This window comes from Megascapheus bottae, chromosome 32 (genome assembly GCF_031878675.1).
Source record: "Megascapheus bottae isolate mThoBot1 chromosome 32, mThoBot2.hap1, whole genome shotgun sequence".
Classification (NCBI taxonomy): domain Eukaryota; kingdom Metazoa; phylum Chordata; class Mammalia; order Rodentia; family Geomyidae; genus Megascapheus; species Megascapheus bottae.
The window spans coordinates 4,177,960-4,199,253 of record NC_143540.1 but is presented as its reverse complement, the minus strand read 5'-3'; the positions used below and the strand labels follow the sequence as shown (position 1 = coordinate 4,199,253).

Genomic DNA, 21,294 nt, shown 5'->3' with positions numbered 1-21,294 from the left:
TGGTAACTAAAATTACGACAGTGTTCATGTGAGAGGAGACAAGAACAATTTATAAAGTATTCTCTAAAAAGCAACTTGGCAATATGTATCAAGACTAAACTGTTTTAAAACCCTAGATGTACATATCATCAAAAGCCTAGCAATTTCTTCTCTACGGATGCAATACAGAAAAAAAAAAAAAAAAAAGAGGGAGCACAAAATAAGCTTTTAGTCTAGTGTGCCCACCACAATATTAATTGTAGTAAAAATGTCCAAAGCTAAGTATAATTGTTGTGGTGGGTCTTGAACTCAAGGCCTAGGCACTGGCTGAGCACTTTTGCTCAAGGCTAACACTCTCCTAGTATGAGCCACTGCTCTATTTCCAGATTCTGAGTGGTTCACTGGACGTATGAGGCTCACAGGGTCTAAGTCACTCTCTTGTAGAGCCCAGACTCTAGCCTTGAACTTGAGATCTTCCTCTGTCCCTGACCCAAGAGTTGAGTTCCGCCACTCCCACTGCCAAACTATTGTGTTAACCAAAAAGAAGGCACAGACCATAAAATATTGCTGGTTATCCACAGCTACTAAAATCTGGTGGCTTTCCTATATATATGCAAACACCTTTACTTTCTATTTTACACCAAACTAATAGGCCTAATTTATTAACTAGCAATGTCACTGTGTCCTCTTTAGACAAACAAACAGATGGTGGTCTGCTGGCTTGTTCACTTACTGACTAAAGGATCCACTCCATCTTAGTATCTTGCCAACAAAATAACTGCTTCACATATTAACTTTCAGTTTGCTTCCAAATGGCCCAACATTATAAATGTTAAATATATTTACTGTTTATCAATATCCTAGTACCTACGACACTGAATTTAGGTTTCGGGGAATTATTATAAAGGGGAAATAAAGAATACAGTTCTATGTGCATCAGTATCCTCTACGTACTTTGCACTGAGCACTGGCATGTGCACTGAGGTATACGGAAACCCAGCTTTGTAAAGGAACAGTGTCGCAATCAACTGACGGACAACTTTACCAATTTAGTCTTGAATGAGTTAAACAAGGTCTGAAAATTTATTAAAAACAAAACCATAATTTTAGCAGAACTAACTATATTAAAAGGTTAACACAAGAACATAAACCGAACAGAAAGTACTAGGCTGAGAGTGGATGGGTTGTGCTGTAAGTCATGGTGACACAGGCTCCCCATCTATCAAATGATGGCAATCGTGTCCCCTTTATAGGCTCACGATGAACATTTCATTACACAACTATGTTCATAGGACTTATAAACTATAGAAACACCAGTAAGATAACAGTAACAATCTCTCCTAGGCGTCACCTAAAAATGCCCAGATGTCATCAAATCATTTTCAAATTCCTCTGCAGGTGTAAAAGTACAGCAGAAAACAACGCTGCTACAGCACATCCAGGACAGAGCCATTGAAGCACTGCTCTATGATTCGCTGGAGCTCAACAACTCTGTATGGCATTACTTTCATTCTAATGGTTTTAAAAATCATTTCTTCTTGATAAAATTATGTGAAGTGTCAACAATAATAACCCTTTCTGCAGTCCCATTTTCTAGAGGAAGACACATTTCGTGCATCTGTGTAGGTATTTTTAGTCTATCAGTTTTTGCCCTCTACATAGAGTACAGTTTAATCACTAGAAAAGTTCAGCTTAGGGCCTGGAGTTTGGCCTGGTGGTAGAGTGTTTGATTAGCATGCATGAAGACCCAGGTTCAATTCCTGGGTACCACATGCCTAGAAAACCTGAAGTGGTGCTGTGGCTCCAGAGGAAGAGCACTAGTCTTAAGGAAACCCAAGGACAGTGCTCAGGCTCTGAGTTCAAACCCCAGGACTGGGAAGGAGAGAGAGAGAAGGGGTGAGGGGGGATAAAAACAACATCAGCATTCTTCCTGACAAAGAAAATCCGTCCTGATCAGGAAATACACACTGCCAAGTGGCGATGACCAGCATGAAACACGCTGGCTTTTGACAAAACCAAAGCATGGAGAATAAAGCAAACAGGAATCTTAAAATAGAAAATCTTTAAAAATGCATTGAAGAATTGAAGATTCTTTGTGCTTGAATTCATGGCCTTGTACTCTTGCTTGGCTGGTTCACTCAAGACTGGCACATTACCATTTGAGCCACATCCAGCTTTTTGGTGGTTAATTTGAAATAAAAGTCTCCTGGATTTATCTACCTGGCTGGCTTTGAACCAGGAACCTCCGATGATCTCTGCCTCCTGAGCAGCTAGGGTTGCGGATGTGAGCTACTGGTGTCCAGGATAAGAATAGAGATTCCTACAGTGAAGAACCTGGTGGTAGTGGTTCACGCCTCATCAGGAGACTGAGATCTCGGGATGGAGGTATGAAGCCAGCCAGGACAGAAAAGTCTATGAGACTATTTCCAATTAATCAAAAACAAGCCAGACTACAGGGATAAGAGTACCAATATTAAGCAAATACACAAGCAAAAGAATAAGGGGCAGTATTCAATTCAAGCACCAGTATTGGCACATATTTAAAAAAATAAAGGGGCCGGGAGTTTGGCCTAGTGGTAGAGTGCTTGCCCAGCATGCATGAAGACCCGGGTTCGATTCCTCGGTACCACATACATAGGAAAAAGCCAGAAGTGGTGCTGAGGCTCAAGTGGTAGAGCTCTAGCCTTGAGAAAGTCCAAGGACAGTGCTCAGGCCCTGAGCTCAAGCCCAGGACTGGCAAAAATAAATAAATAAATAAATAAAATAAACTGGCTTTTGTTAAGGACTAAATAAAACAGAAAAAAAATGAAGTTTTACAGTGTATTGCCGTCTTTCAAATGAAATGCAAGCAAATATATTGAACTATATTCCAAATGTAAGATCTCAAATTATTAATAAGGAAGGGATTATAGCAGGGAATGTTCTTTTCTCAGAGAAGGATTTTTTTAAATTTTACTAGAAGCTCACATTTCCTGAACATTCTTTAAAGTATGATGCTTCAGAAGAGATTCTGACTTATGTCTGTTAGGTAACTGAGGATACCATTATCAAAGAACATTTAAACATTTTAAATTCATCTTTTTTATTTTTTTGCCAGTCCTGGGCTTGAGCTCAGGGCCTGAGCACTGTCCTTGGACTTTCTCAAGGCTAGAGCTCTACCACTTGAGCCTCAGCACCATTTCTGGCTTTTTTTTTTTCCTGTGTTTGTGGTACCAACAAATTGAACCCAGGTCTTTGTGCATGCTAGGCAAGCACTCTACCACTACGCCAAACTCCATTTATCTTTTTTAATCACTGAAACATATAAAAAAAAAGTTTTTGACAGTTGTAGGATCTGAACTAAGGGCCTGGCCGCTGTCCCCGAGTTCTTTCAGCACTTCATCACTCGAGCCACAGAGCCACCTGAGCTGTTTATGGTTAATTGGAGGTGAGAGTCTCACAGAGATCTTCCCTGCCATCCTCAGATATCCTGAGTAGTTAGATTACAGGCATGAGCCATGGGCACACAGCTCAATAACAAATTTTAAGGCAGGCTTTCTTTAACCTCCACATTATAAATGGAGGAGGGGTATGTTTATTTCTGTTTACATATAATTGGGTTATGATTCTTCAGGACTTTAATTTTATCATGTAATCACTCATTAGTCGCTCCATCTTGAAAGGGTCTGGGATGCTTTCTAAATTAGTAAAGGTCCTCAATGCAAAGCAGAATGCAGTGTTTCTTTTAGTTCTTGAACTCTAACAGCATTTAATCTCTGGTATGTGATTTTTCCTTTCATGTTTACAAGATTAAGGATTAAACTTTAAAAAAAATATTGCCCAACATATAAAGGAGCATGGTTCACTGGGCCAAGAGGTACTGTACTGCCACAATAAAAAGCTGTATACTGCGTACTCACTTACTATTAATCTCTTTCTTAAAATGTTCAATTACAGATCGGCTGTTTCTTGTATTTGAATTGTGTGTGTGTGTGTGTGTGTGTGTGTGTGTGTGTGTGTGTGTGTGTGTGTGAAGACCGCCTAACTTTCAAAGGAAGTAAACATACTCATACGGCAAAGCAAGAACTAGTAACAGTAGACTACCATATATTTTTTATAAAGATTATAGTGATTTATATAACTGATAATACATGGTTAAGAAAAGGTTATTTTAATAATAACTCTTCTGCCTCCAGAAACTCTTACTTACTTTGGAAGGAGAACCATCAGTAATTTTCACCAACTGCCAAAGAATCGAGTAATGGGAACATTGCAGTGCCTGTACGACTATCTGTATCAAATGGAAAAAAAAATTCAATAAAAAATTGAAACAAATGAGACAATTTATGTTTGCACAGTACTAGAATGATCATTGTTACTGGCTTTTATTTTATAATGAGGTTCCAAATCCAGTTTATATATTACTAAGAGTGGATAAACTATTTGACTACAAAAAAAATAAACCAACCAATAGAATTCAGAAAACAAAAACAGACCCTATCTTGACAATATGGACTCAAATAATACTATGCCTTCAAACAAAAACCTATTGAGCATTACTGGGACTTGAACTTGGGGCCTTGTGCTTGCTGGGTAAGCACTCTTATCACTTGAGCCTTGACCCTTAGGCTTTTTAAACTTATTTATTTATTTAGTACTGGTTTTTGCCAGTCTGGATTACAATCATATTTACACTTCCTACATAGCTAGGGTGGTAGCTACGTGCCAACATGTGCATCTTTCTACTGGCTGAGATTAGGGAAGGGGGAAATCTCCACAACGTTTTTGCCTAGGCTAGGATCCTCCTGATTCCAACCTCTTGAGTAGCTAGGATTACAGGACTATACAATGCTGGGAGCTTTGAGTCAAAGTTTCTTTTTTTTTTTTTAAGAAAAGCAATAAAATTTTCATTAAATTAAAACAAATATTCTAATCATTTTATTCTAAAGCATTTGAATGTAAATAAATATAAATTAGAAACTGTATAGAATATGCAATTTATTTTAAATTATATTTATAAAACTTAATAATTAACATAAAGCTAGAATACCTGTGCAACCACCACTGAGCTCAAGAAAGAACATCAACAGCATCATATCTTGAAAGCACTTTCTTTTCCTAAGCTTTACAGCAATCTTGATGCATGTATCAGTGTATGTATTTTTTTGTAGTCCTGGGGTCTGAACAAAAGGCTTTACACCTGTTAAGCAAGTGTGCTTTTTTTTTTAGTTGAGTTGGTTTTCAGATCACATTCTGTATTTTTTGCCCAGAGCTAGTCAACAACTGTGATCCTCTTATTTATGTGCACATGAGTATCTGGGATTAAAGCCATGACCATGAGATGGGGGCCTTGTTAACTTGTTTGAATGGTTGGAATTACAAGGTGTGAGCTACTGGGCCTAGCCAGTAGTCAAGGTATTTAGCTACCTAAATCTGGATCACTGAAGTTTACTGGGACTCGACTTGTGAATATCACACATACAAAAGATCATACACTATGTACCTGTCTGATTTCTTTCATTTAATTTTAAGAATTTATACATGGTGCTTGTATCTTTCATTTTAAGAAATTATCCTGTAGAACATGATCCTGTCGGTTCACACTGCTTTGAGTTTTAGGTTTGGGGTTACTGGTATGGAGAGTCTTGTAAACATCTGCTGGTATTCTGTGTGTGCACTTTTAGGGCAAAGGGTCTCAGATTTTAGTTCTCAAGACCTCTCGACTCTATAAGAAAAATAGTGCAACACTTAGTATGCTCTGAGTTTGATGCCAGGTGAAAATAAATGAACAAACCCAAGATCAAAACAATATTGAGGACCTCAAAGAATACTTTTTCTTGAGGTACAAGGACTGCACCAAGACCGTTACACATGCTAGGTGAGTGCTCTACCAGTAAGTTACATGTCTGGCATCCCCAAGGAGTTCTGTTTAAATAGGACCATACTGGAAACAAACCAAAGCTAGGTATGATGATATACGATTTTAATCTCAGCAACTGGGAGGCATATATAAAGAAAACTGGAATCTGGGACTATCCCTGGTCAAAAATGAGAGAAAGTGTCTGAAAAACAAATCAAGTAGAAACGGCTAGGGTATGACTCTAGTGGTACAACACTCACTGGCAAATGCTAACTCAGTACAACTGAAAAAAATTTACAAAGTATTTGTAAAATATGAAATACATTGATACCTTTTTTTTTTTTTTTTGCCGGTCCTGGGCTTGAGCTCAGGGTCTGAGCACTGTCCTTGAACTTTCTCAAGGCTAGAGCTCTACCACTTGAGCCTCAGCACCACTTCTGGCTTTTTTCTGTGTATGTGGTACCGAGGAATTGAACCCGGGTCTTTGTTCATGCTAGGCAAGCACTCTACTACTAGGCCAAACTCCCGGCCCTGTACATTGATACCTTTTTAACCCATTTTCATAAAAAATGAAATTTTAGAACAAAAACTAAGTGATAGTTTTATATTTTTGCACATTTCTTTAATCTATATTAATAACAACCAACCAGCTGAATTTTCCTATCTGTGTCTTCATCCTGCTATACTGTAGCTTGCATATATGTATACATACATGAGGGGTGGTAGCAGGGGTGTGTAGGTGGGGGAGGGAGTGGAGGCAAGTCTTACGGACTTCCTGCTTGGGCTGGCTTCAAACTGTAATCCTCAGACCTCAGTCTCTTGAGTAGTTAGGATTACAGGCATGAGCCACTGACACCTGGCTTGCTATAATTTAATTGTGACTGAAGAATAAGAAAACATTTCCAGTCTCACAGAAATCACTGAAAAAAGAGGGCATTAGTAGTTGTTGTGGGTCAATACGGATATTCTGTTGGGACACAAGTCCTGGACATCTTTGACGGAATAAGAAAGAATATACAACGAGTAACTTCTTCTGAAAGTAGTTCTGACCTCATGTACCTCCACCGAAAAACAGTACCCTTCTCCACACAGGATCACAGCTGTGTTAACTTTTACTCGACATTACCAAACTGTATCCAAAGTGCTTGTATCTAGGCGTTACTGATAATTACTATGGCTGCACATTTTCACCAATAAATCCCTATCATCAAATGTCACACTTTTGTCATGCTATTATGCATGAGCAGAACCCTGATGAAGTGCTCTCTCTCTCCCCTCTCTCTCCCCTCCTTCTTTCCCCCCCCTCTGTTTCTATCCATACTGAAGCTTGAACTCTTAGACTTGGGCTCTTTTGTAGGCTTTCTCATTCTATCTGTCACTCTACCATTTCAGCCATACCTCCACTTCTGGCTTTTTGCTGGTTAATGTCTCAAAGGATCTGCCTGCCCAGGATGGCTTTGAATTGGGCTTCAGACTTTTTAATGGCTAGGAATACAGGCATGAGCCATTGGTACCTAGCTTCTATTTTTTTTAAATGTTTTGTGTCTCTACTTAAAAAAAAAAAAAAAAAGAACTGATCCTTTTGTTTTGTGAAATGTCTAGTTCAAAACTTTGGTTGTCTAGTTCAAGATTTATAACAGGATTCAAGAAAACATAAATGTCAAGAATTATAACATATAAGAGTATTTGTTTGAGGGCTGGCAGTTTGGGCTAGTGGTAGAGTGCTTGCCTAGCATACACGAAGACCCAGTTTTAGTTCCTCAGTGCAACATACATAGAAAAAGCTGGAAGCAGTGCCGTGGCTCAAGTGGTAGAGTTCTAGCTTTGAGAAAGTCCAAGGACAGTGCTCAGGCCCTGAGTTCAAACCCCAGGACTGGCAAAAAAAAAAAAAAATAGAGTATTTGTTTGAATATATAGTATATCTTTAGCACAAAAAAACATACCTGATATGATATCCCATCCATTATTTCATATGTTAAATTTATCTGATATTTCTATTATCTACGCACGACAAAGGAAAAACATAAAAGTGAACACATATAAAATTAAAAGAGAAATTAGCAAATAAAATCTTACAAAGGGGCTGAAAATGTGGCTTAGTGGTATTGTGCTTGCCTACCACACATGGAGCCCTGGGTTCAATTCCTCAGTACCATAACAAACAGAAAAAGCCAAAGTGACGCTGTGGCTCAAGTGGTAAAGTGCTAGACTTGAGCAAAAGCAGCTCAGGGACAGTGCTCAGTCCCTGAGTTCAAGCCCCAGGACTGGAAAAAACTATCAAAAATTAGCTGCAAATTTGGCTCATTTTAAAATCATTGTACTTTAAGTCATTCACACAAAAGCTATCTCTGGTATGCCTGCTTGGGCACTGAAAACAGGTCATAAGCATTACGAGGAATGGGTGGAACTGCTTTTGAGGAGACAATGTGATGATGTCAAGATGGAGAAACGTGTGGGAAGGGACCTGGACCTTGGCCTTGTATATAGCAGCAGAGCCTTGGAGTCTGCAGGTGGATGTTCAGGAGATGGCCACCGAGGAAAAGCCTCTCACACGCTCAAGACGCAGACTTCAGAACTCTGAAATTACTCACATGTACCTATACGGTAACAGTAGTAAATCTATACTGATAACCTGAAACCAGAGTAGGCAACATTACTGTCATATACAAAGTACTGTTTTACACATAAATATTTACCCAAAAAAGTAGACCCTAGCTCATCCTGCTTTTGGTCTCAACCATGAAGCATCATTCATTTTTCCTATACTATACTGCCTATCTTCCACTGAAGACATGCCACCTCAGATAATGGGAAATGTTTGCTTTCTAACCTAAACACACTTGGTGTCCTTTCTGGTAAAAGAGAATCACTGTAACTTTCACCTTGCTGTTTCAAATACAATACTCCCATTTTGATGCTTCACATACTGCCACATACTGGGGGGGGGGGGTGGGAATGGGGAGGATGGTCCTGGGTTTGAACTCTAGGCCTGGGCACCATCCCAGAACTTTTGTGCTCAAGCCTAGTGATGTACCACTTGAGCCACGGCATCATTTCTGGCTCTTTGGAGCTAAGAGTCTCACGGACTTTTCTGCTTACTTTGACTCTGAACCACAATCCTCAGATCTCAGCCTCCTGAGTAGCTAGGATTACAGGTGTGAATATTAGTGCTGGGCTACGCTAACTTTTTTTTTTCCCCTAAATCAGTTGACTTTTATGTGACAAGATAGCTGATCAAATATCAGAAGAAAATTCAGAACTTTCCCACTCACTTTCCTGTCAGTCATTTTCACATTTTATCACTTCATGCCAGAGGTGTTACCCTAACATCTACATCAGCTTTCTGGAACACAGATGAAATACAAAGATAAGCAGGAAAAAAACCAAAAAACAAAAAACAAAACCCAACAACTTGGAAAGCTCAGTTTTCTAGTTTGTGAGTTCTACTTTTCCCTTTCTTGAGTGACCCTGCTGCGACCTTGGGGAGGATCTAAACAGCAGCAAGAAAGTGCCCTATGACCAAGTTCTTTCAACCCTCCTGGGAGCAAACACCGCCCTCGGAGCACATTTCTGGCACCTTCTCCGTCTTCTCCCCTTTCACCAGCAGGACAGTGAAGTCCAGGACTTTTGGGCTTCAATGACTGGGAAGGACAATGACACACACGCGGTCTGTACTGAATTAAACCCTGCAGCTCTTCAACCAATCGTGCGTGGATACAGCGTGGTTTTATCACATTCACTCTCATCGTCAACATCTTGATGTATTATCATTGTTTCCTGCCAAGAATCTATAACCAGAATCTAAATATTACAAACACCAGAAAAAGTGTCCTCTTTAACAAAAAGAGGGACAGGATGGGAGATTTAAATAAATAAAAGACCAACTAAGTGCTGTGTGTTATTCTGGGGTAGCACAAATGCTAACGTGAGCACTTAAAATACATTCTGCAAATTAACAAGTGTCATATATGAATAGAAATACAAGAGCACAAATGTGAAAAAATATTGACAACTGGTAAAGCTGGTAAAAGAACTGAGCTATCTATTATTAGAACATTTTTTTTTTGGTAGGTCATGGGTCTCGAACTCAAGTTCTAGGCATTGTCCCTGAGCTTTTGTACTCAAGACTAGCGCTGTACCATTCTAAGCCACAGCACCACTCCCAGTTTCCTGGGGGTTCACTGGAGATAAGAGTCATGGACTTTCATGTCCAGGCTGGCTTTGAACTGCGATCCTCAAATCTCAGCTTCCTGAATAGCTAGAATGGCAGGTCTGAGCTACCTGACACAAGTGGATTTTTCGAGATGATTACTGGAAAAGGTACACTTCTAAATTTTGATTTTCAACGTATTTTTAAAACTATGAAAATAGTACTGAGAAAGTTACTCATGCACACAAATCTTGATAATCCCCTGAGAATCTTCTAGTTGCACTGGTTACCATGGGAAAGAGTCATGCAGGGCCAACTCAGTTCCTAAAAGTCTTAGTTTTAAGGTACTCTGAAGACATTAATCACAATCAATGGAAATGCCAGTGGACATATGCATTTCATAGGCTTGTGAAGTTCTCGTTATACTGTGCGTGTGTTTCCTTAGGGTAGTACCAACGTGTGAACGCAGAGCTTCAGATCTCCTAGGCAGATGTGCCACCACTTGAAATGTATCTGCAGCTCTTTTTCCTTAAGTTATTTTGATAGGGTATGCTTTGTACCCAGGTCCGCCGAGACCAAAATCTTAAACCCTGTGATGCTAGGATGACATACATGTACCATCACACACAGCGTTTTCTCTGCTAAGATGGGGGTTTTGTGAACTTCTTTGGCCTAAGCTGGCCTGAACCTGTGAACCTCCCAATATGTGATTTCCAAGTCATTAAGATGGAAGCCACCAACGACCGAGGAGACAGAGGAGAGGCCACTTGTGATTCCAAGTATGGGTATCTTAACATGAATAGGAGCACAACCTAGCAGTCATACACTGAAAGTGCACACACATAGCTAAAGAATACATTTTCTGAACCATTTCAAGAATTAAATGTCATGGGCTGGGAAGGTGGCTGAGTGCTTGCCTAGCATGCATGAAGAAGCCCTGGGTTTGATTCCTCACTACCACATACACAGAGAAAGCCAAAAGTGGCACTGTGGCAAGTGGTAGGGCACTAGCCCTGAGCAAAAGAAGCTCAGTGTCAGTGCCCAGGTCCTGAGTTCAAGCTCCAAGACTGGCAAAAAGAAAAAAAAATTAAATGTCACATGGATTATATATTCTTGTTGAACAAATTAACATATATAAAATAACAAATATGGTGCAGTGAAAACAAAGAACAAAACAGCAGTTGAAGATAGCACTATGAGACAAGTCAGAGCTGAGATAATCACGGTGAAGTAAATTAAAAAATAAATGTAAATATGATTATAATCCCTAGATTAAACAGTAATGTGCTAGTCTTATTCTTTCCTGAAGAAAATAAGAATTCTATCCTCCCTTTTGAATCTAAAATGTACTTAAGAAGATATGAAATTATATTTAGGTTGGTCATTAAGCATGTTTAGTTTACTGAAAGACAGGCTGGGAGTTGAAGTTAGTAGTAAAACAAGCAGGGTCAAACAGCCTCTTTCCTTCCATAAGCCACAATGAAAACACCTGACATAACAGGGACACTTGGTGTAGAAAGAGGGCCTGTAACATCAAGCAGCAGCCCCCCCTCCATGTTGAGGTATGCAATTTTACAGAAATAACAGCAAAACTTGGAGATATATACCTATTATCTTGCTTTAGGGAGACTGAGGTTGGGGTATAGTAACTTTGAGGCCAACCTGAGCTATATGGCAAAACACCATCTCAAAAAATCAAACCAAAACAAGAATATTACCAATAACATGTTTCTATGTTTTCCTTTTATTTTTCTGGTCAGCTGTGGAAATTGAACTCTGGGCCCAGGCATTGTCCCTGAGCTTTCAGCTCAAGCTACCACCCTACCCTTTGAACCACAGTGCTACTTCCGATTGGAGATATGAGTCTCACGGGCTTTAGTGCCCAGGTTGGCTTTGAACCTTGATCCTCAGATCTCAGCCTCCTGAATAGCCAAATTTAAAGGCATGAGCCACTGTACTTGGTGACATTTTCCTTTTTTTTTGAGGACAAAAGGAAATACTTCCAAGGCTGCCTTTATACTCCTGGGCTAAGCATGATCCTGCCTCAGTCTCACAAACCACTGAGAAGGCAGGCTTTACAACTATATCTCTTTCTGGGATTAACTTCAATATGAAATTGTAATTTATTAAAGCTGTTGCAATTTTTGTTTTGGAGTAAGAAAGCCTTAATTAAGAGTCAATATTACTAAAAGAGAATTGCTAGTCAACATCAAACACAGGTGATGCTATGATAATGTTGGCATTTTGGTCTCCTAAGTACCTGTATTATACAAAATATCCATTTCCTTTTTGATGTAGAACAGAGGCAATTCCTGTCTCTTTAACTCGAACTTGTAGGTGAACAGAAAAATTCTAAATCCACTCATGACCTCCCTCCCCAAATCCATTTAATTTGGGTTTTATAATAAAAACCCAAGTCATATCTATGGCCCAGAATCATCAACATTTAGAATGTTTCAATTTGTAATGGAACTGAGACTGGGAGGATTTTGGATGGGGCCAGGGCAGCCAGAGAGACTCAGGTGTGCATACCTGGGCCCCCTAAGGTGACAAGGAGTTGGAAATAGGTGGACAGAAACAAGAGAAGAGATACTGTCCAGTGAAAAACAGGGCAGAGACATGGCTCAGCAGAATCATGTCAGCCTAGCAAGCATGAGGCCCTGAATATAAACACCTTCACTAAGAGTACTTGGGGGGAGGGGCTGGAAGCTTGGCCTAGTGGTAGAGTGCTTGCCTTGCAGGCACAAAGACCTGGGTTTGATTCTTCAGTACCACATACATAGAAAAAAACTGGCAGTGGTGCTGAGGCTCAAGTGGTAGAGCTCTAGCCTTGAGAAAGTCCAAGGACAGTGCTCAGGCCCTGAGCTCAAGGCCAGGACTGGTCAAAAAAAAAAAAAAAAAAGAGTACTTGGGGGAGGGGGACACAGCAGCAGAAATGTTCTATTATATAATAATCAGAAGTTGTAAAATTGCTAAGAATAATCAATGACATTTTTCTTAGAAGAAATGTATGTTTACGTTAACAAACTTCAAAGATAAAAGTGAAAGTTGTCTAACTGTTCTAATTGCTCAAGGGAGTGGCTGCATTAAAAGTTTACCAAATCTGAGCACCTCCAGCTCATCCCTGTAATTTACCTAACTACTCAAGAGGCTGTAGTCAGTCCTCACAGAGAGTTTTTGAGACTTCATCTCCAAATAATCAGCAAAAAGCTCAAGATCTGGAACCAGCAAAAAAAAAAAAAAAAAAAAAAGTAGAGAAGCTTAGCTTTCAAAAACAGTAAAGAATGTCAGTAAGTTTGTACCTGTTCTGGCATAGCTCCATGTTCAATTCCTGTCTTCAATAATCTGTAGCAGTTACCAAACAGATCCCATTTTGTGAGATCGTGAGCACTAAAACAAACAAAAGACACATCAATTTTACAGTGGAATAAAATGTAAACCTGCACATGGTGTCAGTGACTAGAACATGATGCTTAGATCTGAGCCTTCTGAGCAGCTATGATGATGTGAGAGTCACCAGTGCCCAGCTTCAAACTGTCTTTGGACAATAAAGTTCTATTTGCCTTTCTTCATAAAGATACACTTGCCTTATTACAAGGGATACACAAATTAAAACTTGAAAACATTCATCTATCTGAGCCTTGTTTCCTAATTTAAATCTAGCTACCTATATAGTAAGAAAACAAATAACTAACCCATCAAAATTCAGAGAGAAACAAAAAAAGCCAAAGAAGCTACTTTTATGCCTTTCTCTAAAATCATGGTTCTTTTCAGCATTTAAGTAACTAATAAAAAAAATTACTATTACTTTTCTATTGTACAACAGACTTCTTAAATTTATTTCTTGAGAAATTGCCTTGTTCAAAATTTAACAGGAATTCTAAAAGCTATTAATTGAACTTCATAGTTAAAAACTGATTTTAAAACACTAATTTGTTAAATATTTATTCATTTAAACTTTTAAACTATATCAAGTATATTCGTTAATATAAATTAAGTGGTAAGTTTTCATATTAAAAATTAATAAAACTACTCTATCTCAGTATTTATCTAAAATTTTCATTGGGAAATAGGAATGGGGAGTGTTCGATCTGTGTACATTGGTGTGTACTTTAAATGACATACTTGTGGAAAGAAGTTAACCGCTTTAGAGTGGAAAGAACATTGTAAATATCGTCATCATCAGCTTCTTCACCCTACAAATTAGAAAATGATCATCTTGTCATCATAATTTATATTCACATTTAAGTTTATGACTACTTAATAAAAGCTTGAAGAAAAAAGTCATTACGTAAGATAGTCCAGGCTCGCTGCCTTTCTCCTTGGTGGTACTGGGGTTTAACCAGGGTTGGACATTTGCTAAGCAACTGTTCTGCTGCTTCCGCTACTCCCCTACATTCTCCCCACCATTTCCCTGCTTGTACATGCAAATAAGAAGGAAAAAAATCTCAGAAATCCCATCACCTACAAATACCCAGTATTTACATTTAAATAATGTGACATATGACTATATGTTTTTCCAATTAATATGATAGCGAATTCCTTGAAATTGAAATTGCTGAGTAAAAAGGTCTTTTGGGGGTAGTTCTAGGAACTGAACTGGCAAACACTTTACCGGTGAGCTATACACTCCAATGCTGGAAGAGTTTTAATGAGTTTTAAACAATTCTGCTTCAAGACCTACTGATAATGTATGTTACTTCCATGGCCCAAGTAACCACAGCAGAAAAACATATGGTTGAAAAACCAGAAAAGTATAAATAGTACAAAAATTCTTTAAAAAGTGAGGTACATAGATTAAAGGGAAAAATCTTATCAGCATGATTGTCCGAGCATGAACTGAACGATTACCAGATAACCTCATTATAGTTTGGGAAGAGGATACAAGACAGGAATCACAGAAATTTTGAAAGTAAGCAACCTGATGCTACCTTGAGCATGCCCTTGCTTATTCAGCATCTTCTATAAGCTTACTAAATATGCATGGTCTTTTCATCAATACATTATAGTAAGTTAGTTAACAATAAAATATAAATCAGGGGGCCGGGAGTTTGGCCTAGTGGTAGAGTGCTTGCCTAGCATGCACGAAGACCCGGGTTCAATTCCTCGGTACCACATACATAGAAAAAAGCTGGAAGTGGTGCTGAGGCTCAAGTGGTAGAGCTCTAGCCTTGAGAAAGTCCAAGGACAGGGCTCAAGACCTGAGCTCAAGCCCAGGACTGGCAAAAAAATACAAATCAGGTCCCAGAATAGGGAACAAAATCAGGAAAAAAACAAACCTTCCAGACTTTGAGTGATCCAGTTTGAACTCAGGGCCTTACCCCTACTACCACGTCACTCAGTCACTTAAGCTACTGTTTTTCTAGTATGTTTTATATTTGTTTACTTTGCAGATAGTGTCAGGTGTAGGCCTCTTCCCAAGAGCTGGGAGGACAGGCAGAGTCATCATGTCTACTTGCATGTGTGCATGTGCGTGTGTGTACTGGGGTTTGACTTGAGGTCCTGGAAGCTTTTTTACTCAAGGCTGGTGCTCTACTACTTAAGCCATAGATCCATTTTCCCAACTTGATTTTTGAGACAGGGCTTTACTTTTCTGTGTGTGTGTGCTAAATTTAGCTGGCCTTGACCCACAATCCTCCCACCTCCACCAGGATCCTATGTGGTTTACATAGAGAGCTTTCTTAAAAAGGGGGAGGGAGGTAACCTTTCTAGCCTTACATTGAAGCACTGCTAAGGTTAACTAACATGCAGCTCTGCACTAACTTGGGTAAGTTTTGAAAGAAAGGAGAAAATTTTATTTCAAAATAGAAATAATGCACACCCATGGCTATAGCTACTTTGACTTATTGTCCCAAATTACTTTGTCTATTTTCACTTCAGAACGGACCTCTTGCAACAGGTCTTCCACAGAATGATTGAATCGATCTACAAACTCATCAATCAACTGGCTGCGAGCAATATCCACTCTGTTCTGGATGGTGTACTCCTCACTGCACAGGATGCTGTAGGTCTTACTGCAGGCTTCCAGGACATCTGACTCCACGTGCTTCTCCACCACAAACTTAATCTGTTTCAATAAAGCGTCCAGATGCTGAGGAGGATTGAAAAAAAAACAAACAGTGTGACAGGGGTTACTAACAAAAACCAAAATTAGCATCTCCAGTAAGCTTATATGGTTACATGAAAATGAATACTCCAGTTCATAAGGTGGCTCATGCCTGTCATCCTAGCTACTCAGGGGCCAAGATTTGAGGACTGCAGTTCAAAGCCAGCCTGGCACTAAGGACTGCACTAAGGACAGTGAGATTCTTATCTCCAATTAACCATTTGAAAATAGGAAGTAGCACTTTAGCTCCAGGGGTAGGATTGTAGCCAGGAGCTGAAGAAGTCAGGGACAACTCCCAGGCCCAGACATATGGCGGTAACCATGAGCTGAAGAGCTCAGGGACAGTGCCCAGGCCCAGAGTTCAAGCCCCACAACCAACCAAAAAAAAGAATTCTGGGTAGATTTCAATGTTATAGTGCCTTACCTTTTCCATCCGGCCTGTGCTGTAGATTTCTAGATCAAAGTACTGAGGAATTTGTAGCAAGTTTGCTACCTTTTCAGCATCTGCAGAGTACTAGAAAGAAAAGCAGCAAAACACAAATTAATTACGTGAATCATGCATTGAAAATAAACTCATGACATATTTCACAAAACCGAAAAACATTGATTGTACCTTTGATAGTAACATAGGAAGAGTGATGATAAAATGTTCAGTTAACTTGTTTCTGTCATCAATTTGTGTTTTTCTTTCTTTGGCAGTTAGCACCTAGAAATAAATCAAAATGGTTTAAAAAATGTGCTACCTTACAAATTAAAAAGGTAGATCAGGTACAAAATTTCTGAAATAAATACATCTTTTTTTGGGCGGCGGGGGCGGGGTTGGTCGGTTATGGGGTTTGACCTCTGGACCTGGACGCTATCCCTGAGCTCTTCAGCTCAAGGTTACCACCCTATCTCTTGAGCCACAGTGCCACTTCCAGTTTTCTAGTGGTTAATTGGAGATAAGAGTCTCACGGTCTTCAGTGCTCTGGCTAGCTTTGAACCACAATCCTCAGATCTCAGCCTCCCGAGTAGCTAGAATTACAGGCATGAGCCACCGCGTCCAGCAAATACATCTAATTTTATGCAAATTTAACACGCACTGTTATTTTAATGTGGCTCAGTTAGGTAAATCCACAACTTACTTCAATAAAAATATCAACATTTCTATAAAACGGCAGTTATCAACATAAAAATGGAAGCAATCACTGGGGACTGGCAGTGCATGCCTTGTAACCGCAGTTAAGTAGGAAGACTGAATTCCCAAGGCCAGTCCTAGGAAAAACGCAAGACCCCATCTAAAAAATGAGCCATGGCTGATTCTTGGGCAAAAGTTGGGTGGAACCCATAAGGTTCAAGATGCCCCCTTAAATTCATCCTCCAGGATAGGCACGTCTGTTTCAGAGACGAATGGGCTGGCTTGGGTAGATATCCAGATGTTACGAAACTTCGTGACATGAGGGTTGAAAGCAAACCTTGCATCTGCTCACCAAGTGCTCTACCACTGAGATAGATCCCTACCTATGTGTACATGTGTGTCTCAGTGTCAGTGCTGGGGCTTTGATCTCAGGGCCTGAACCCTGTCCTTGGACTTTCTCAAGGCTAGAGCTCTACCACTTGAGTCACAGCACCACTTTCGGCTTTTTCTATGTATGTGGTACTGAGGAATCAAACTCAGTCTTTGAGCATGCTAGGCAAGCACTCTACCAGTAGGCCAAACTCCCAATCCCTAGCTGTACTTTTAATGATCTAAGAAGTCTCAAAAAGCATACCATCAGGCTCTTAGCCTTCCTTTCTTTTTGTTCCTGGCTATCATGAACTGAACAGACTTTCTCTTTTTTTTTTTTTTTTTTTTTGCCAGTCCTGGGCTTGAGCTCAGGGCCTGAGCACTGTCCTTGGACTTTCTCAAGGCTAGAGCTCTACCACTTGAGCCTCAGCACCACTTCCGGCTTTTTCTATATATGTGGTACCAAGGAATCGAACCCGGGTCTTCGTGCATGCTAGGCAAGCACTTTAACCACTAGGCCAAATTCCCCGCCCGACTTTCTCTGTCTTATCCTCTGCCAGGATTCTCTGGCCTTACCATAGGCCCCCAAACAATCATGGACAAAAAACCTTTTAAACCTTTTCATCCTTAAAAGTTTCTGCCTCAGGCATTTTGTCAGAGTAATAGAAAGCTACTAACATACATCTCAAATCTGCTATGAATTTTAAAATTTCTACATTGAACTTTTCGACACTAGACTTTTTATTTGGCTTTTCTTTTTTTGGTAGTACTGGGATTTTAATTTAGGATCTCATATTTACTATATAGGTGCTCTACCATTTGAACCATGGCTTCAGTCTTCATCTAAACTATATTTTTGGAAGGGTCTCTCATTTCCACCCAGGACTGTCTTGAATTGTGATCTTTCCACCTTTGTTTCTTATATAGTTGAGGTTACAGATGTGTGCAACCATGCTTATTAGTTGAGGTGGGATCTCCTTTAAGTTTATGGCCCAGCTGGCCTTGAAAAGCTAAGATCTGAGGTATGCGACACAAGTTCTGGTTCTACACTTGCTATTTATTTATTTATTTATTTATTTATTGTGGGCCATGGGGCTTCAATTCAGTCTGGGTGCTGTCCCTGAGCTCTTCAGCTCAAGGCTACCACACTACCCTTGAGCCAAGCTCCACGTCCTGTTTTCAAGAAGTTAATTGGAAATAAGGTCCTTTTGTGCCTGGGCTGGCTTTAAACCTTGATCCTCAGATCTCAGCCTCCTGAATAGCTAGGATTACAGGTGTGAGCCACCGTGCTAGGCCTACACTTGCTATTTTTGTAAAAAAGTTTTACCCATCACTTAATACCAAGGGAAGAAATAGTCTCCACCTGAATATCTCATCTAACCTTTATCATTAGTTCCACATTGCAAGCTAAAGAAATACAAATATTTCACCTATCCCCAAATGACACAGCTATCAAATAAAAAGAACTTACACATGAAGCAGGGTACACCTCCCAAGCCTTTCACGCATTTATACCAGATAGGATTGTGAAATTTCTTTTTTTTTTTTGCTTGAGCTGAACCCTGTCCATATCCAGATGTTATGAAACTTCATGACATAATGAGGGCTGAAAGCAAACCTTGCATCTGCTTACCAAGTGCTCCACTACTGAGATAGATCCCTACCTATGTGTACGTGTATGTCTCAGTGTCAGTGCTGAGGCTTTGATCTCAGGGCCTGAACCCTGTCCTTGGGCTTTCTCAAGGCTAGAGGCTCTACCACTTGAGTCACAGCACCACTTTCGGCTTTTTCTATGTATGAGGTACCAAGGAATTCAACCCAGGTCTTCGTGCACGCAAGGTAAGCACTACCACTAGGCCAAACTCCCGGCCCAGGATTGTGAAAATTCTTAAAGTACTGTTAAGGGCTATGACAGAAGCAGGTACAAAAACTATGGGAGCAGGAAGAAAAGAATTTATCTTTGGAAAATGAGACAGTGAAGCCATCAGAGCATATATTCTTATAAAAGCACCACCCTTTAAGATTGCACATATTTTAGATGATCTGCTAAACGATGTGTTAGAGACTTCTCACTTGGCAGACTTACTCTCTTGCCGGTACCTCTTCCCACGGGAGGATGTGCCTCGGCCGCTTGACGGATTGTACAAACCATTAACTCTATAAGAGCACTCTCTTGGCGGTCAGACATTGCTAAGGTGAAACAAAATGCATGAGAGTGACCAAAACAAGTTTTACAAGAAACAAATGCTAAAAATGAACAAAATGACTTATAAAAAACTTACATATACACTAAACTCTCTAATCTCTCCTTATGCCTGGCTTCTTTTATTAATGCCATTCATCTTTTGCTGTTATCATTTCAAGGCTCATATGATAGGTTTTTCCTTTTCTTTTTTAAAATAAAAGGATCTATATATTTTTAAAAACTAGTAATACACTGTCAACTTTCAAATCAATGTATACATATGAATACTTTAGAGTTATAAATTATACAGTATTCCCTAACTTATATACCATAACTTAGTGAATTTTCTCGCCTCCTTTTGGTCAAATTATTTCCAGGTTTTGACATAATGAAAAATGCTGCAATAAGCATCACTAGTACATACACACTCATGTACTGATTGCAATTTTACCCGGAACTGCTAAGGTTCCTTTTATCACTGCCGGCACTGGCTGTCATAAACTCTGTTTATACCAGTTCAGTGGTTGTACAGTGATATTGTGTTATTGTTCCTATATTATCATCAATGATTTTGCTTTTCTCTGGACAAGTTCTCATATGATGCTTCGGCTAGACTTGCAGTCCTCCTTATACTTTGGTCTTCTGAGTACGAATGAATTTTTGTCATGGACTTCTAAGATGTTTGCACATTTGTTATCATATAATAAGCTGCTAATAAACTAGATTTTTGAACGCTCTTTTCACTGGGCTTGTAGAAGGGTACAGTTATATCTATCTCTTTTCCAGTAGCTGGAGCTCTTATTCTCTATTCCATTTTCTATTTTGACAATGTCCACAATCTTTCCATCAGCCTAGCTCTGACTTCCCTCCTAAGCTAATTTCCCCTTTAATATTATTACTATTGCTTCCCATAAAATATATTTATAAATGTAGCAAGACAATTCAGGACACACAATTTTTTACCATAAGTTTATCAGGACTTTATGTCTCAAATCAGTATCAGGAAAGCAAAACTCAAATATGATACATGGATCTTTGAGACTTGAATGGCAAGGGAAGTCACGATGATGTTTAAACATCCTTCTTTGCTATACAAAATAAATTCGTCTCTTGACAAAAAACACACGGCATGGTTTGTGCACACTCTTTTTTAAAATAGTGATTGGCAGATGACAGCAGGATGGTCAATGAAAACATACCAATATATACATCAACCTGTTAAAATACTGTACCTTCCTCTCCTTGAACAGGCTCTTCTAATAGCAACTCGGTCATACATTCCCAGTCTTTCAACAGTTCTTGAGAACTCTCCCACAAGCTGTCTACTAAGTAGGCTGCATGTTCATGTAACTAAAATGAACAAAGGGTAAGGAATACATAATAAACTGCTAATAGGATTACACGTTAGTAACACACTGTTCTACTGATGATTAAAATGGCTTGGTCTGAACGGGAGAGTAACATACATGTTCATATTCCACATGTGGACAGAGCATGGACACTGTTGTTTCAGCATGTACAGTAGTCAGGCAAAGATCCAGTCCAATGA

The 21,294-nt window shown here is 39.4% G+C and overlaps 1 protein-coding gene across 2 annotated transcripts in view; it reads right to left on the bottom strand.

Moving 5' to 3' along the window:
• The window catches only part of Stag1 (STAG1 cohesin complex component), a 152,341-nt gene that overhangs the window by 15,241 nt on the left and 115,806 nt on the right, over window positions 1-21,294 (bottom strand). For both annotated transcript variants that reach the window (XM_090323096.1, XM_090323097.1), the window contains 8 exons: window positions 20,978-21,095; window positions 19,647-19,750; window positions 16,688-16,780; window positions 16,499-16,588; window positions 15,856-16,059; window positions 14,094-14,164; window positions 13,271-13,358; window positions 4,169-4,249 (listed from right to left, as the gene is read on the bottom strand). In XM_090323096.1, the coding sequence (XP_090179222.1) occupies window positions 4,169-4,249; window positions 13,271-13,358; window positions 14,094-14,164; window positions 15,856-16,059; window positions 16,499-16,588; window positions 16,688-16,780; window positions 19,647-19,750; window positions 20,978-21,095 (849 nt within the window). The remainder of the gene's footprint in view (window positions 1-4,168; window positions 4,250-13,270; window positions 13,359-14,093; window positions 14,165-15,855; window positions 16,060-16,498; window positions 16,589-16,687; window positions 16,781-19,646; window positions 19,751-20,977; window positions 21,096-21,294) is intronic.